We start from the raw sequence: 18,528 nt of genomic DNA, 5'->3' as shown, positions 1-18,528 counted from the left end.
CAGTGGCGAAAGATACAGCAAACGTCAGAAATTATCTGTAGATTACATAGGTACTGTGGGAAAACGTGTGGAAGGATAAGGAAGGGAGCTGGGAGCCACTGGGTGAGAAGAAGAGGGTGGGTGGTCCTCACTCGTGACTTGACAAGAGGCCAGACCAGCGCGGCCCTAGGTTTCCCCATAGTTCGTAGAAACAAGGTGTTTTAAAATCTTGCATTCCCATTATGCGTCTATTACGTAAAGTATGAGACTAAAGAATACGGTTGGGTTAATGACAGTGTACCCACTCGTCCCCTGAATCCTGCCGTCCTGGAAGTTCTTTGTGTGCCCAGGTCGGTGTGGGGCCGTCTCGCTTCATCACGCCGCAGCGCCTGGGGTGACGGCTGGTAGTCAAACGTGGGCAGTTTGGGTTGTTCCGTGCCCTTGGCTCTGTGTCATGGCTGCTTCTGTGCCCTCATAATGAGAGTGGGTGGGATTTCTCTGTCATTGTCCTTTGAGTGTATTTCCAAGAGAATAAGATAAATGCATAGTGTCTTTGTCTTAGAGACTAGAGATACGGAAAATGGTCGCAGCAAGCAGATGTCAATGATGCTGAGAAGGATCATGTAGATCTTTAGGACCAGACAGTGCAGGAGGGGCGGGCTCTGAATCCCCCGTTTCACCAAGGAGCGGCGGCTGTCCCTGATGCTTCTCCGAATAGCTGGTAAGACGTAGACACGGCCGTTCCTAACACTCTTATTCTTAATCTGTGCCCTAGGGGGACCCCAAAGGAAAAGAACCTCACAGACAGGACGGCACTGCACCTAAAGCACAGGATTCTGTCTTTTACGCCAAAGAAGAAAAGAAGGAAACAGTGGGAGAGCCTTTAGTCCACAGCGGTGCAGGTAATGTGACATTGTGACAGTCCCTTTCGTGGTCGGACATAAAAATGGGACCATATTAACAGTGGGTTCTTAGACCAGTTTCTTACTGCAAAGCTACGCTCTATACACTCCATTTACTAATAACATGGTCAGCACATAGGGCCGTGGTGGGGACAGTAGTGACACAGAATTCCAGCGCTGAGAGCAAGGGATGCCGTCCACGATGAGTAGAGTATTTCAGAGAAACCCTGTCCTCCACGCGTATATGGCAGGGGGTGGGGGGACATTTTCCCTAAGGAACAAAGACGCAGGAAACAGCCCAGCAACAAATCAACCCTTTGGGGGACATGTGAAAACAAAAGCCAACTGAATTGTTTGGGTTTACTTTATGCGTGTGAGAGACAGTTAAAAGATGAAACTTTGAAATGATTTTAAAGTGGAGTAATTGTATACACAGGACCTGTCACTGCCTCTGCTACTGCACCAGTACCTCGCCAATTATGGGGCTTGGACTGGGTGCCAGGTCACGGGTTGTGGGGGGCGGGTGGCCCTCCCTTCTCTGCAGCATCTGACCCGTTTGGAAGCCGTTTGCCCTAAAACCTCTTCTACCTTGGCTTTCATTGCCATGCAGTGCACCTCGGCTTTGTCCTCTGCTCCCCCCTCCTGCTGACCTCCAGCTGCAGCCGGGGTACCCCGAGCGCCTTCTCCTGCTCCTGTCCCTCTGCTGGCCCTTCCAGCTCCCATGAGTGTGTCGGGCACTGATGGAGACACGGGCTGTTTTGACGTGGTTCCCCCTCCACGCTCACAACCCAGCAGACATGTGAGCATGTAGGACCCGCTGTTCACCTACAGCCTGACCATGGTCAGCTTGGTTCTAAGACCAGAGCCTGTCGAACCTATGCCCCCTGAAATACTGAATCCACAGTAATAGAAAATGGAGCCACCATGTGACATGTCTTGGCAAAACACACCCTGCACGAGCAGCTCGGGCTGCCGGACACATGCCAGACCTGCCTGTGGGCAGCAGCGTGGGCAATGGGGCTCCAGTTCCCCAGTGAACGGGTGACCCTGGGCAAGTGCCTTATCTGCAAACGGGCCAAGTGGGTTTGCCCCATGGTTGCTGGAGCAATAATATCAAATGCAGAGGATGCCTGGGACTCGGGCTTCCGGTGAATGCTGCCCGTCACCTGAGAGCAGGGGTGTCCTCCTGGGGCTGAGGGCCGGGGAGGGCAGTGAAAGACCAGCACAGACCGGTCAGGGCTGAGGGAAGCCCAGGACGCTTGAACGAGACGTGAAAGGGACTGTGGTCGGAGTTCCCACTTTGGACCATGGAGTTCGTCAGTGGCCCCATCTGTGGGCCTTTGGGTATTGAAGGAAGTGGCTGGCCCACTTCTTTATCTTTTGCTGTCACCTGTTGCTTCTGCCCGACAAGGGTGAGCATAAACTTTTCAAGAACCTTGGAATTTTATAAGGATTTATGGCATCCAATTGCAAAGCTAATTAGAATGATTTTTATTGGTCAACTACCTGGAGTACCTGACCATGCCCAAGTTTAGCACACAGTTTGTGAAAACTCAAGTTCCAACCCAGGTCTTGAAGTAATTTGAAGTTGTAAAGTTGGATGCCCTTAAAATCTGACTTTGATGTCAGGCAGGTTGTTTTGTGTTTCTTTCTAAGTGAATTAACTGGACACACGCTTGATGAACGTTCAGTCTCCTTTGTCTCTGGGATGAGTCCCATGGTAGGTGGGACAGAGCGTGGGTCCAGGATCTTTGTGGGGACAAGAACATATGCAGACAAAGAGACATCTAGGCCCACCAAGCCCCTGCCTGGACTGGAGCAAAAGCAAGGGCTATGGCAAATGAGGTGAGCTGGCTGGTGGGGCCTGGGGTCCCCAGGCCAGGATGTCTGACGGTGACACAAGAAGCTCAGAGGATGCTGAGCTGTAACTCTGGGTTGGGTCAGAAAATGTACAATGGACATTGGTTTGAAAACCCTATCTGTGTTATTTTTCTCCAGAAGATGACGTGTATAAAGCCCAGACTCCTAACATGGAAACCCAAGGGGCACCAGAAGTTAAGGAGGCCCAGGACGTGCAGGTGGAGGTGCCTGTGGACCAGGTGGGTTGCAAGCATCGCACGGCAGTGCCGCCGCCTCCTTGCCTCTGCTTTGTCAGCCCCTGTCTGCCTGCTTGCCTCTCATCCCCAACCCCTCCCCAAGCTCTCCCTGGCCTCTGGAATGTTCTGGGTCCCCTCCAGTTGGCTGTTGCTCGTCCTTCAGATCCTATGTCACACATTTCCTGTCTGCCCAGCTCTCCCTCACATGCTCTTCTGCTACCAGGACCCTTCTTAACACTTGTCATGGTTTGTGACAGCGTATTTAGTTCTGTCATTCTTGCATTACTATCTCTTTGCTCCACTAAGCTCTAACCCCATAAGGGAGGAAAGGGTCTGCTTTGCTCACTGCTATGGCCTTTGTTCCTAGTAGAGTTTGTGGCAGGTTGGAGGCGCTTAATAATCATCTGTGGAGTGATGGAGTTACAGATGGGATGATATGATGGAGTGACAGGATGACCAAGTGATGGAGTGACAGACGGGATGACAGAATGAAGGAGTGACAGGATGACCAAGTGATGGAGTGACAGACAGGATGATGGAGTGATGGAGTGACAGACAGGATGACAGAGTGACAGACAGGATGATGGAGTGATGGAGTGACAGACGGGATGACAGAATGAAGGAGTGACAGGATGACCAAGTGATGGAGTGACAGACAGGATGATGGAGTGACAGACAGGATGATGGAGTGATGGAGTGACAGACAGGATGACAGAGTGACAGACAGGATGATGGAGTGATGGAGTGACAGACGGGATGATGGAGTGACAGGATGATGGAGTGATGGAGTGACAGACGGGATGACAGAGTGATGGAGTGATGGACAGGGTGACAGAGTGAAGGAGTGACAGACAGGATGATGGAGTGATGGAGTGACAGAATGACGAAGTGATGGAGTGACAGACAGGATGATGGAGTGACAGACAGGATGATGGAGTGACAGACAGGATGATGGAGCGATGGAGTGACAGACAGGATGATGGAGTGACAGACAGGATGATGGAGCGATGGAGTGACAGACGGGATGATGGAGTGACAGACAGGATGATGGAGTGATGGAGTGACAGACGGGATGATGGAGTGACAGACAGGATGATGGAGTGACAGACAGGATGATGGAGCGATGGAGTGACAGACGGGATGATGGAGTGACAGACAGGATGATGGAGCGATGGAGTGACAGACGGGATGATGGAGTGACAGACAGGATGATGGAGTGATGGAGTGACAGACGGGATGACAGAGTGATGGAGTGATGGACAGGGTGACAGAGTGAAGGAGTGACAGACAGGATGATGGAGTGATGAAGTGACAGAATGACCGAGTGAAGGCAGCCATGGGCCGGTCACTTCCCAGCTTTCTGACCTTGGGCCTCAGTCTGCTTACCCAGGCGATGGGGGTATAAGTCCGTGCAGGGGCGTGTGGGGCTAAGTGAAGGAACGCACATGTGAGTTCCCAGCCCGGGGCCTGTGAAGCATTTGCCTTCTCCTAGCTTCATGGGGAAGTGGAGTGGGGTCCTATGGAGGGTGCAGGGGGAGATGTGGGAAACAGGTGAGATGGGAGAGGGAGGCACGGGAGAGTGAGAAAGGACGGGGTGCCGCCATCAAAGCCTTGTGCCTGGACAGCGGTGAAAATGGAGGGTCAGGCCGGGATTCCAGCCCAGCTCTGTCCCCAACCCCGGTGCAGGGGCAGGTCTCCACTGTCCTCCAGCCTCGTCTCTGCTTCTGCACAGGGACGGCTGGGCCAGGCCAGCTCTAAAACGCACACCTTTTCCTCCAGTGTCTACCTGAAAGAACTGAGAGTACATTTCCAATTGTTAGTAGTTGAGAAAAAAAATTTACATTTTGTAAAAGGTCAATATTAGCATGTCAGCCCCATTTTCATCTCTCCTAAATAGACTAGGTCCCAACCCTGCGTGTGTAATTACATAGCACCAAACCCCGGTGACCAGCAAGCTTTTCTGCTCCTCCTTTGGTAATCATCACTCTTAACATTGCCATTTATTTTTAATTTCTGCTATTTTTCTTTCCTGTGACATATTTTAAAAATGTTACAGACTGTATCTTAATGTACTAGCTTTCCACTTCCTTTTGACATTTTGAACACTTTCCCCATGTGTCCTGTTGTATTTTCTAAATCACTAGTAATATTATTTATTCTTTTCCTTGACAAGACAAAAAATGACCAAAAGATTTGGTTTTTTTCCTTAAAACCCAAGCTAACAGTTTAAATATTTTTATTGTGCATTTAAGCATTTTGATAGTAAAAAATAAACTAAAACATTTTAGGCAGTTACTTTTAGACCAAATTTATCATTCCCCGTCCAACACTGATCATTGTTGTTGTTCCATTGCTTACTGTGTATTTCCTGTGTTGCAGACTGAGTGTCTGACGTGAGTGTTAAGCACAGGTAAAGCACAGGTAAAACCCCAGGTAAGAACAGGTAAAACCGCAGTGTGCAGTGCACACGCTCCTATGTTCCCGTGGCCAGCGTGTTGAGTCTCATTGTGGTGGAGGCTGTGGAGTGAGCTGGGTCACCCCACAGACCATGCGGGGAGAGGAAAGAGGAGCGTCAGCGGGTGATCAGTGAGGGTGAGGGCGGAGGCCGGAGGGCAGCAGGGAGCCGGCCAGCGGGCGAGGACAGGCCTTCAGAGGCACAGAAAGGCTGGTGGTGTTACTTTCTGTCTCTCGATTCTTCTTCACCCCAAGGAGGGCTGATGTCTCAGTGAACAGACTCTCTAGTTGTCAGAAGTCAGTATTAAAGCAAGTTCCGTGACCTTGAAGGACCAGGAGACAGAGACTCTCATCTCTGACTGCATCAGTTGGCATCAAGACTTGTTTAGTGTGAGCTGGGGTTGCAGCTCTTCCTGTCACACGTGATGTATGTGGTGTGTGACCAAATGAGAGCTGGGGCCTCAGGTGACGAGGGACTGCTGCTACCTGGGGTGCCAGACATGAGGGGCTGGAGAGAGCGAGCGCGGGGAAGAACCTTCCTGCACAGCTCAGCTGGGGAAGGGACTGTTGTCACCCACCTTCTCATTTCCTGACACATAGTAGGTGTCCGGCAAATGTTTGCTAAATCCCACTGAACAGATGCGAGAAAGTCCCACATGGCTGGATAAAGGCTGAGAGGCGCTCAGGGTAAAGTGAGTTCAGACCATGTGGATAGATCCATGGTGCCTGACTGACCCTGCGGTCAGTCCTTTTGGGAGGGGCTGCCTTTCCTCTCTTTGGCGTGGGGCCTCACAGTGCATTTTACCATGTTCAATGGTTCAGAGCGGTCCTAGGGTTAGAAATGCTTCCTGAGCTTTTGGTCAGCCTCACTGCCCTCCGACACACAGTGCTGGCCCTGTCCAGGTGCACTTCTGCACAGGTGGGGACACCCACAGAGCAGCAAGACGGTGTGGTTCCCAGGGGCCCGGAGAACCCTCTCTCATCACAGCAGCAGACGCTCTGCTCCTGGGCAATGCTGGCGCCGGGTGGGCGTCTACATCACAGTGGCCCACTCACCTGGATACCCACGTCCGTGGTGAGTTTTGTGTGTGTGCTGGGGGAGTGCCTGGTGTCCAGCCCCTGGTCCTGGTTTCCCTGGTGGAGGAAGGGAAGGTGCCCTTGGGACTTCCAGTGCGTCTGTCAAGGAGGGTTCGGACTTAATACGAAACCACTGACTTCCAGGGGAGCTGTAGGGCTTCCTGTGGGTTTCTGACTCGTTGGACTCAGGTTTGCATGGAGCTGACTGTGCTTCCTCCAGCTCAGGGTCACTGTAAAGAGACAATGTTACCAAATATGACATCCCAACTAATGGATTTATGAATTGAGACCCAAACCTAGACGGAAGAAGGGAACCTCAGGAAGTAGGACTCGTCCACATCCGACGGGGGTAGTTGTCACCCCTGATGCCCGGTAGCCGCAGGGGACCAGAGCTCAGTGACGAGTGGCCTCACTAAGGCCACCAAAGGACTCACGTCCCCAAACTCCCATTGCTAAGTGAGGAGCTGGAGTTAAGGTGTTGATGAATGAAGAAGGTGGGCCGTCCTTTGCTGCTATGAGGGGACATCACGGAATGTTCCCTTTTTTGTGACGAGGAGCAAGGAGGACAGTGTGGGGTCCTTAGGCTTCCTTCATCCCAGGGCCTAGAAGCTTGTCCCCAGGTCCTCCGAGTCAGTCCGAGGAGTCCCAGAAGCTGTGCAGAGAGGGATGGTCTGCACTTTGGAGCATGGCAGGGAGTGTCAGGAACCGAGAGATAAAGAGCTGTCACAACTGCTTTGAGGCTACTTTTCCCGCCAGCCCAAGATGGCTGCTAACTGTGTTTTCACCTGTGCTCTGATTTCTAAGACGCTCCTGCTCTTCCTGGTTTTGTCTTCTATTGCTTTCTTTTTAACTTACCCACAGAGCAAAGTCTGTACTTCCGGTCGTATACTTCACTGTCTACCTTCAGTCCGTGGTTTTCTATCAGCCGACACCTGTGGTTCATTTTCCACACACCCCCTCTTTCCTGCATGTGTCAGGACCACATTCTTACGTTCCAGGGCTCCTAGTCATAAAAGCTCATTCCTGAGAACAAACTTGACATTGAGACCTTCAAGTAATTCTGTTGATGTCTGTCTTTGGCTCGTGAGAGAAGCAAAGTCAAGGTGCCCAGTTAGAGAAACTGTATTTTCAGTAAACTGAGCGCCTTTGGTTACTTGCATCATGAGTGGTGAAGCTTCACAGTCACTGACCCCATTTGTCCCGAACCAAGTGGTTCTGGAACAGGATGGAAAGCTGGTGTGTGAGAAATAGGATGAAAGTGACAGGGTGAGAAAGCCAGGGATCGAAACCCTGGAAGCAACGTGGCTGTTGGAAAGTGTGATACTGCTGGTCGTCTATCGTGACATGGATTATACTCCATCTTCAGTCACCCTTTATTTTCTTCTGAAATCACGAAGGTCTGGGTCCAGTTCTGGCCTCTGCTGAAATTCAGTCACGTTCAGAGTCCCTGAGAAAAAGCGCCTTCCGTAGATGGCCCAGCAACCACCGCTCAGTGCGTGCCACGCCACCTTCTAAGCTGTTACACACCAGAGGAAGAGCTGAGAATGGGACACTAAGCCAAACTAAGTAACGTGGACTAATTAGTCAGTCCAATTTGTGTAAGCTCTGAATTGTTTAACTAGAAAAAACATGATGGAGCTTTAAACTGTGGGTCCTTTCAGGCGTGTGGAGTAGCTCACGCCAAGCTAACGGCGGCCCGTGGGGATCCACTGAATGGATAAATCCAAAAGCACAGTTAGTGCTTTGTCCATTATGATGCTTTCAGACCTAAAGAACAGAAAGCCTCAGAGAGGTGTCTATAAACAGTAGGGAACACGCATCGCACGCGTGATGGAAGTCTGGGGCCTTCCATGTAATGGGAGCTTCCAGAAAGGAACGGCTTCTTCCCAATGCCCCACCCTGCCTTCCTCAGCTCTGGGCGGCACATTGAGACTCGTGAACGTGGACAGGAAGAATGGAGAGACCATCTTCTTCCCTCTGCCTTTTTCAGGTAGTGAGAAAAGGCTCTCGCAGGGACCCCCAGACACCCTCCACCTGTCTCTGCCTAATTTTTACCACGAGCCGGGGAGGTATAATTGACCTTTGGTGATGTAGATGAATCAACATTTACTTCTGGTGTTTGGAAAGGGGCCCAGACTCCCCTGAATTATGTGTAGTACCGGGAAAAATATTACAAACAAGGTAAGGAAGGGCTGTGAGAGACGTAGCTATGTGTCTGTGACTATTTACGGCACCGATCTTCCCCGTCTTCACAATGGAATGTCCGTCCTCCTACCTTCTCCCGGGCTTTGAATCCTATCCCCTGACAGCTTCTCAGGGAGCTGAGCTGAGCTGTCAATTATTTATTCTCTTTTTGTTTTTTGGTATTTCGACTTCTCCCTTGTTTGAACCCTCCTGGCTGGATGTTAAACATGCTGGAAGCACTCCTGTGACCCAACAAGGCTGACCCCTCCCTTGGCCTCACTCCTCTGTGGGCAGCACCCGTCCTGTCACTTGTAAGCCAGAGGCAGTCGCTCCTCATTCCCTTCATTCCCCGCCACCCCCCGCCCTTTGGCCTCTTCTGGCTTCTGCCCGTCATGACACAGCACAGCTCTTGACCTCATACCCCCAAATCCAACACGTTTCTCCATTCTCATCACACTTGACAGTCTGGGCCACTCTCTCTTCCCTGAAATATTCTCTTCCTTTGGCAAGACCCACCCGTCTTCCAATTTCCTTCCATCTCCCCAGCCTCACGTTCTTTCTTCGTAGGCTTCTTATCTTCTACCTGACCACTAGATGTTGGGGTCCCATATAAATTAGGGATGGGACAGCATTTGTTTTATCCCTCTAGACCTCTTTCCTGGGCGAAATTCTGTATCGTGTGGCCTCAGGTTCTGTGCAGCTGTCTTTTCTGAGCTCCAGACACATACACACATCTGCGGAGTTTGTCACTCATTAGATGTTTTCCGATCCTGAAGTTGTGCAGAGTGAGGATGAGCCCATGGTGTCCTTCTCCACTCTCCCCAAACTCTGTTCTCTCCCAGTCCCAGCAGATGTGTGGCACCCATCCAGCCAGTACGACAAAAAGAAACTCATGAGAGATTCCTGAGACCAGCTGTTTTCAGCCCTTCTGTGTCCGGATCATGTCAAGTTCTGTCAGCGTCCCCTCGTCAGTCTGTCAGGAGATCCAGCCCTCAGTGTCCACCTCTGGCACGCTGACCTGTCGTCTTCTGGCTGCACTGCTGTGATCACGCTAGTTCCCCATATTCTGACTACCCCTGTATCTCTGAAGTTCAGTGCCCCCTCCCGCAACAGGGAGGACACAGACGGTCCCGTTTGCCTGGGATGGTCTTCCTTTTCCTTTTTATATATTAATGTGTTTTTGTCCTTCAGATTTCAAATGAATGGTCCCACTAGAGGAAACGTTTGCTGGGCTCTCGTGTGTGTTAAATCCCATCAGATTCTCTTTCAGCTTCGTGCTCGCTTGTAGCCCCTATCGCAGCTGTGCTTTCACACTTAATTGTGTGTGTGTGTAATTCATAGTTGCCTTCCCCGTAAGACACTGAGCTGCATGAGGGCCGTGCGTGTCTGCCCTCACTGTCACTAGTGTATCTTCAGCGCCGTGTGACAGTGGTAGGTGTCCTGTGGACACTTGCCAAATAAATCAGTGCGTCAGTGATTGGCTTCACATCAATTATTCTTTGGAAGAATGCACTTTAACATTGTTTTTCATGTGGTTTGAACAGTCCCCACAGAGTTCTACTCCTCGTGACGAGTTTTCTCTGAAAATATAGGAAGGCATTGCTCCTTCAATCTTGGTCTGAAGTTTCAGAAAGTCTGGTACCTGAGGTCTGGGCTAATGGGACCAGCTGAACTGGACACTCACCCCCATGGCACTGGAGCCATGGAGCTCGTTTGCTACACATTCAAGGGTCAGCTGGCAGGAGCCAGTGTGTCCCTGGGGCTGACATCCGTTCCGGTCACTTGGAAGGAGGGTGCTTCTCCACCCACTTCAACTCAAGTGTGACTGTGTGACCTGCCTTCACCAGTGACAGGAGAGGGGAAGTAACAAGTGACGCTCCCAGGCAGAGACCTTATGAGCCAGCATGGAGCTTGCCACACTGCCCTCCTGACTCTGAGGCCATGGAGCCCTGAGGAGTTGGGGTCCTCATCAGTGTGGCATCCTGGCTGACTGACGAGAAGCCCTCAGTGGATGTTGCAGGCGCACTTGGTTTGCTGGTGACTGCAGGGTCACCCACCTACTCTGACTGACACAGAAATGTAACTGATACAGAACGAAATGACTGATACAGAAGTAGCCCCAGTGGGAGTCTTTTTTTTTTTTTTTTTGGCCGCAGAACCACACGATTTCCCCCAAGACTGGAGAGAGGTTCAGGGCACCATTTAATTTAAGATGGTCATTGTGTTTGCCCAACAAGTCCTGACACTGGGAAGTGTCAGCCAGGAGAGTGAGCACACACTGCTGTGTGGTCAGCCAGCTGGACGGGTGTCTGCTGAACACACAACATGGTGCTGGATGGGTCCCCAAGGCGCCCTGGGGGTTTGAGAGACATTTCTTACCTGCTGACCAGAGGCACGTGGCTGACCAGTCCGTTCATTTTACACAAAAAGCGTTGATAGTGTTTCTCCTTAAAGACTCCTCCAGCAATTTTATTAAACAGGATGGCATTTCATTGGTGGGACCAAAAGTAAAACTGCAGAGCAGATGCATTGCTGTGGAAAAGAAACCACTGTGGGAAGCTGCAGTGACTGTTTCAGCTCTGTCCATGGACGTGGTCTCAGAGCCACACGATTTCACGTGCTCTGAGCCTCCCCGGGAAGGTCTGACGTAGGCTGACTGCCACTACATCTACACATGGTGTCTTTTGTGCCTAGGTACCAGCTGAGACAGTTAAAGAAGATGACCAGATACTCAGTAACGACCCTGGTTCTGAAAGCAACAAGAAGGTGAGCTACTTCTGTTTCTATTTTGCGTGTAATAGCGTGGGTCTAAGACACCTCTTTATCCTTTGAACATGTTGAGTGCACTCATCTTTGACATAGAAAGAATGAGAGAGCCCTGTCGGTTCCGGGATACAAATCAGCGTAAACTGGAGCATAGCGTGTGTTTTCCAGGTGGGCTGTACTTTGCATCAGGTCTCTTGTGTGCCAGAAACGACATGAGTCATTTTAATGGCTTCTATACTTGTCTTAATTACCTTTTCCGGTACTGAAAGTGTTTGTGTGTGTGTGTGTGTGTATATGTATATATATATACATACATACATACATATATACATACATATACTTTCAGTCACAGATCAAGAAATTCTTTCCCAACTGCTTTCAAGATATATTTTTAGAAGGGAGAGTCAGGGGAGGTGGACTGTGGCCCCAGGAGCGTGGGGGGCTCTTTTCATGGGCGCCGTGGACACTCGTGTTGTGGGTCGTTGGCGTCACGTGATAGCGTGTCTTGTTGGGGAAGCAGGGCAAGTGCAGTGGACACCTGTAGGTGGCAGCAGCGAGCACAAGAGAGCCTGGCTGTGTGGCTCCTGTGTGTGTCTTCCTACCAGACACTTTAGATGAGCCCTCGTGCAGGAAGCTATGAGGTTGTGATTCTTCTGTACAAAATAAGTGGAACACAAAATTTCCTGTTATCTTGATTTTTTTTGTTGAGGGAAAGTTGGCAATTAAAAATTGCGTATATTTGATAATTTGATGTCTGTACACATTGTGCAATAGTCACCACAATCAAGTTTAATTAACATATCATCACCGCAGTACTTACCATTTTCTTTCTTTCTTTCTTTTTTTTTTGTGGTGAGAACATTTACAACAAAATTTACTTTAAATATATAATTCAGGTAGCTAAGAAATAGGTTTTTTGGGAATTCATTTTCAAAAGTCTAGCTCTAGTTTTTTTTCCCTCAAGGTGTTTTTTGTTTTTAAATTTTGGCCCCAGGCAGGAGGTTGTGTAATAAATCTGGGATATCAAGTTTGAGTTTATTCTGATGCTGAACCCTCCGAGCTATAAATAAACCTGGGGGTGCCACAGCCTTGCCAGTGATCCTTTTCTCCTCTTAAACTTGCCCCACAACTTCCCAGCTCCCACATTTAAGAGGAGGGAGAAATGGCCCGAGGTGGGGGCGGGGGGCTTGTGGAAGGTGTCAGGGCCACAGGGAGTTGTCACTTGTTCTTGTCCGCCTTGAAAAGGGCCATTTGTGGGAAGGACATGGGTCCTCAAAAACTTTGACCCGGTTTTTCAACACCAACAGAGTTTAGGATCTAAAACAGTCAAAGGGAATAACCTTTCAAACAATCATTTTTTTCCTTCCTCATACTCTTGAATGTTTTTGATTTGGAGCCAGTTTTCGGGGAAAAGTATACTGTCTGCGCCTGGATGGTTAGGGAGGATTTCAAATGAGGAGGAGGGAGAGTCGTGTACTGCTCCGGTGACGTGGTGTAAGACTGTGTTCTGAGCGTTCCGGTGGCCAAGAAGCCGTTTGCCCCAGGGCATTAAGTGAAGCGCGGCAGAGATCACGTGTGTTGGGGGAGTGGAGGAGAGGAGAGAGGTTCTGTCTCAGTTATGGCGTAACCCAATGCCGTATTTTAATGGAAATAGGACACAGGCGTTTTGACTGCATGAAGTTTATATCATCACCTGGGCACCTGTGTCGACTGACTGTTGACATTCATCGTCTACACCTTATTGACTTGTTGCGTAAATCTGCTGGGCCTCTGGGAGCATTTGTGTGTCTTAGTAACTTGACGTCAGCCAGCAGATTTAGTGTCTTTCTAAATGCAAGCAATATTATCAAAATGATGGCAAACCCAAGCAGCTAGGGTTTTGGTATCTGGGTTAAGAATCTATGCTTTGGGGAAAAGAAGGTGATAAGGAGCATCAAGCCTTCATTCTCTTGCCCAAACATTAATGACATCAAGAGGGGTAGGGATGGCCTGGAGGGAGGTTCACGCCTGTCACTTATGTCCCATCTCACCGTCACATGCATTCTCTAGCATAGGTGTCAGCACCACACTCTGCAGATTTGATAACAGTGAGATGGCGAGAGTTAAATAACTGGACAGTGACATGCAGTGAGGAAGGCGCAGGGAGCTTGGACATGAACCCAGTTTGGAACGATCCCATTGGCTGTGTCTTCTTCCCCCCGGGGAATCAGGCTTGGGTGTAATTTCTCAGGAGAGGCACTCATAGTGCCAGGCTTCCTGGTCTCTCCCTCCTAGGCCGATTGCTTTGTGATGTTAGGTGTTCTGGTCACCGGGTACAAGAGGGCAGACATGTGCAGCTCTGTGAGGTCCACACTCCATCTGCTTCCAGCATGAGCTGAACAAAACGGAGTTGGTGTGTCTTCCCTACTGGCATGAAACGCCCTGTGGAATGGAAGGTTTTCAGCCCTGAAATCTAGCCCCTGTTTTTGAAGGATCAGAAAGAGAGCAAGAATTTTATATGCATGATCATAGCCACTAACACGAGTACTGACAGTAAAGCAAAACGACTCAGATACCACTTCCTGGCCAGTAGCCCCCAGTGGGCTGTCCTGCCCTTGGGAGGTATAGTTTCACTTGCCGTTTCATGTGTCTGTTCTTTGAAGAGTGAACCCTGTGATGTTTATTTGACATTAGCTATTAGGTTTCTTAGGCATGTCATTTCTGTGGTGACGTCCTTCTCTCAATGGATTGTGACATCCTTAAGGGGCCGAGGATGTGCCTCGTCATCCTATGTGTCCCTTACACTGTCCAGGACAGTGCCTTATCTGCTGCAGGTGTTTACCAAACAGTTGTGGTTTCCAGTTACCTGTGATAAGTTGCTTAAACTTAAATATATAATCCTGGAGAAAAATGGCAACGACTTTGCAAATTTGTGAGAGAGCACTTTATTATGAACATTATGTTAAAAATGTTTGTTCTGTTTTTGAAGTTTGATTACAGGGTTTCTGTTTTCATTTAAAGTTTTTGTGTGTGTGGTAAAAAAAAATATATATATATATATATATATATATATATATATATATATATATATATATGTATCATAAAAATGTGCCACTAGAACCATTTTTAAGTGTACAGTTCAGTGGCATTAAGACATTTGCAGTGTTGTACAAGCATCACTGTTAAGTATGTCCCTGGCCCAGAAGCGGGTGACATAAAAATCAAAAGCAAAAAATAGAGCTGTGCTTTCATATGACTTGACTTCACCCTCACAATGCTTTAAATGTGTTAATTGGGCAGGCATGTCAACTCTGCCAACATCTGACACTTTAATAGAATTTTTCATCTTAAAAAAGAGAATATTATCAACATTAATCCACTAATTTGAAAAACTCTTCTGTGAACGTGTAAAGATGAAACATGTACTTTTTCTCCTTCCCCTATTTCAAGTTGTGTTCAAGACACAGGGTGTTAAGTAAACTGGGAGCTTGAGAACTTTCTGCATGGAGCCAGACTGGGATTTCCTCAGTTCTTAGTGCTTCGTGGGGTTGGACCTACTGGTGTGCAACGTTTTGTGTGCCAACAGCACTCTTTCATTTATGTGACCTGCTGAGTTTGTACCGCAATGTGTAAAAGTTTTAAAAAGATTCAAGTCCATTCCAAAGGAATGCGGAGGTGTGAATTGCAACGCTGGACATGTGTCCAGAGGCCTGGCTTCCAGGCTCTTCAGTGCTGGCATGGGTCCCCACCTGGAAGAGTCAGCGTGTCTGCTGGCCAGTTCTGCAGGCAGGTTTCAGAGAAGACTCACGCTCAGGAACGGGCAGTCCTGTGCGACCTAAGCCTTTTTCTGACTCTGAGACCTGAGGTATCAATCTTCTAGTCGTTTTTTTTTGTTTGTTTTGTTTTTCCTATTTTTGAAAAGGCCACATGAAAATCTCATGGGTAATTTTGTGTATTCTGTGCAGTGGGGAGAGTGCTGGAGAGGGAGAGGGTGGGACAGAGAGAGAGAGAAGAGAGAGGCGGAGAGATTGATTTTAATGTTTTGGGTGCTGAGTTTTTCCTCCTTTGAGCTTGTGCTTTGCACATTTCTGCCTCTTGCTGTGCTCTGTGTGCTGCCTAGCATGGCCTTGCCCTCATCCCCGCCCTTCTAAGTCCCTCCTGCCCTCTGTGGCTCCTTGCCAGTGGCAGCCTCCTCATCAAGCTTTCTGGATCTTTCCCAAGAGCTGGTGTCCTTCCTCCATGGTCTCCAACAGTATTATGTGTGCATTTCTTACACCATCTGAGCCACACTGGCTTTTCTGAGAGTCATTTTGTGCATCTCTGCTGTCTCCTCGGGTCGACTAAGTTTTGTGAAGGAAGAGTCTCTTCTCAGGTCATTTCACCATCACCTTCAGCACGTTTCACATCACCTGGCACACAGGAGTAACTGGTCTTGAATTTGATCAACAACCAAGTAGGTAACTATGGTTTGGCTGTAGCCACAGCTTCACGGGGGCAATTTGATGAACTCTGGCCAGGACAGTGTGGGTGGCAGAGCCAGGGCTGGCCAGTGACTCCCAACAGAGAGGACTGAAATGAAGCCAAGTATCCAGGGAGACTCAAAGGCTCCATTTTAAGAAGCAACCAGCTCCAAAGCCATGACATTTCTCTGTATGGAAATTAAACTCTTCTCTTTGGCAAATACCATAAAGTCAGAAGTCAACCAAAACCTGGAAGGAACTATTTTCAGCACAATTCAAATTTTTGTAATTTATAAAGAGCTAATAAGTCATTAATACAACCCAATAAAAGAAGGGCAAATGAAACAAACGGGAAATTCATGGAGGAGAATACAGATCTCCAAAAGATGTAAGAAAATATATCCAGATCATTCCTAATTAAAGAAGTACAAATCATAAACAGTGAGTTTTTAAAGGAAGATTCAGAAAGAGAATGTCCAGTGCTGGGCCGACACAGAAGAGCAGTGATGGTTCTTAACAGGTTGAAATATAAACTGGTACAGCCTGAGGGAAGGGATGTCTGCTCTATTGAAATTAAACAGGCACATATTCTTTTGAACCATCATTTCCGTAGCTGGGACTCTCCCACAGGTATACTCATTCAAAACAAAACAAAACAAAACAAAACAAAAGAGTCATATTTAAGGACTTGTTGATTAATTTATGCTTCACCCACGTAATGGAAAACATCACAGCTGTAAAAATGATAAAGTAGACCTATATTTGTGTACTGAAGTTTGTGGGTTCCAAGATATAATATTAAGAGAAAAAAATCAAGGTGCAACAGAGGATATAATATGCTATATTTTGTATAAAACCATTTAACAAGATGTATGAGGTGTGATTAAACAATATGGTGAATGTATAAACAAAAAAATATTTATTACAGTAAAAGACACATTGCCATTAATCACCCTCAAAATACTCCCCCTCACTTCGAACACCCTTATCCCATCATTCTTGCCACTTTCTGAAGCAGTTCTGGAAGTCCTCTTTCGTGAGTGTCTTTAGTTGTGCTGTCGTGGCTGCTTCAATGTCCTGAATCATTTTGACTTTGGGGAAGAGCCAGAAGTCATATGGTACCAGATCCCGTGAATAAGGTGGATGAGAACACACTGTAATGTTTTTATTTGACAGAAATTGTCTTATACCAGAAGCAATGTGTGAAACGGAGCATTGTCATGATGGAGGATGATTTATGGCACACTTTAAAACACACCTTCTTTCAACTGTAGCTCATACCCGACTGACTACACTGAACAAAATGAAACTTGTCACACACTGTTACTGAGGTCCATTGCACCTCTTCCTGTGTTGAAGATCCCTGCCTTTCTGTTGGATGGCACTCGGCAGCAGCATTCACCGTATTTTATTACAATGGAAAGGCTCTGTGTCACACATCATTTCTGATATGGCAATTTCTGCCAAATAAAAACATTACCATGTGTCCTCATCCACCTTATTTACCAGATCTGGCACTGTGTTACTTCCGGCTCTTCCCCAAAGTCAAAATGACCATGAAAAGTAAACATTTTGAATCGATTCAGGACATTGAGGCAGCTACAACAGCACAACTAAAGACACTCATGAAGGAGGACTTCCAGAACTGCTTCAGAAAGTGGCAAGAACGATGGGATAAGTGTGTTTGAAGTGAGGGGGAGTATTTTGAGGGGGATTAATGACAATGTGTCTTTTATCGGAATAATTTAAAAAAATTTAAACATTAACTGTATTTTTTTAATCACATGTCATACATGAAAACAAAGAACTTAGAATGGGAAAGGTGTAGTCCTGACGAAATGGAAGGAGAATAGGAGGAACAGGACAGCAGAAGTGGCAGAAGGAGGGGGTCAAGGCTTGAAACTGGACAAGAAAGAGTTTGACCCAACCAGGGAAGAGAGAGGAGATGGGGAAAAGTAAGGACTTACCGGACAATATCCTTCTCCCAGATAGTTGATTACTGTATTTATTTTTTTTAATAATAGGACGAAGAAGATGCCAGGCTTTATGAAGATAATAAAAGAGAGGTTTGTATCCATAAATTCTGTAGTTTTGAGTTTCCTATTCTGAAGACAGACCTAACACGATAATCAAGCACTTCCAAGTAGTAAACTTGGTTAACTGTTGGTCCATTTGGTACAAATTCATAATGAATAATCCCTCTGATATAAAAAAAGGTAAGCGACATGGTTGTAACAAGTTTGTGAACCTAATTGTCAGACCTTGTACATGTATATTAAATCATTGTGCTGCACACCTTAAAACCCATGATGGTGTACAACCAACCTAAGCATGCACAATTTTTGTTTGTTAATCACACCTCAAGAAGGCTAGAAAAAAGGATGAGCAAACATGGGTCAGCTTTGCCGCTGCATCTTCCTGGGGAGTCTCAGAACCTTCGCTCCCCTGCACTCAAAATGCCCTCCTTGCTCCCCTTCTGTAGTGGACTCTTTCCCTTCCTGCCCTCACCCCTGCTATGTATTTGCAGTGGCCTGGGCTCCATTCCAAGCCTCCTGCCCTCCCCGCAGGCATCCGCTGGACAGAGGGTGGAATCAAGGCAGCGTGTCTGACATGCTGCCACCGGGCTCTCTG

The 18,528-nt window shown here is 47.9% G+C and overlaps 1 protein-coding gene across 1 annotated transcript in view; it reads left to right on the top strand.

The window, feature by feature from the left end:
* DCDC2C (doublecortin domain containing 2C) overlaps nt 1-13,831 on the top strand; it is a 44,345-nt gene extending 30,514 nt beyond the window's left edge. Inside the window, exons 7-10 of the mRNA XM_033124448.1 lie at nt 755-881; nt 2,880-2,980; nt 11,387-11,458; nt 13,733-13,831. Coding sequence (XP_032980339.1) covers nt 755-881; nt 2,880-2,980; nt 11,387-11,458; nt 13,733-13,831 — 399 coding nt within the window. The remainder of the gene's footprint in view (nt 1-754; nt 882-2,879; nt 2,981-11,386; nt 11,459-13,732) is intronic.
* Nucleotides 13,832-18,528: the final 4,697 nt, after the last annotated feature.

Source organism: Rhinolophus ferrumequinum, chromosome 13, assembly GCF_004115265.2.
Source record: "Rhinolophus ferrumequinum isolate MPI-CBG mRhiFer1 chromosome 13, mRhiFer1_v1.p, whole genome shotgun sequence".
NCBI classification, from domain to species: domain Eukaryota; kingdom Metazoa; phylum Chordata; class Mammalia; order Chiroptera; family Rhinolophidae; genus Rhinolophus; species Rhinolophus ferrumequinum.
Note: the sequence above shows the minus strand (reverse complement) of the source record. Positions and strands in the feature narration are given on the sequence as shown.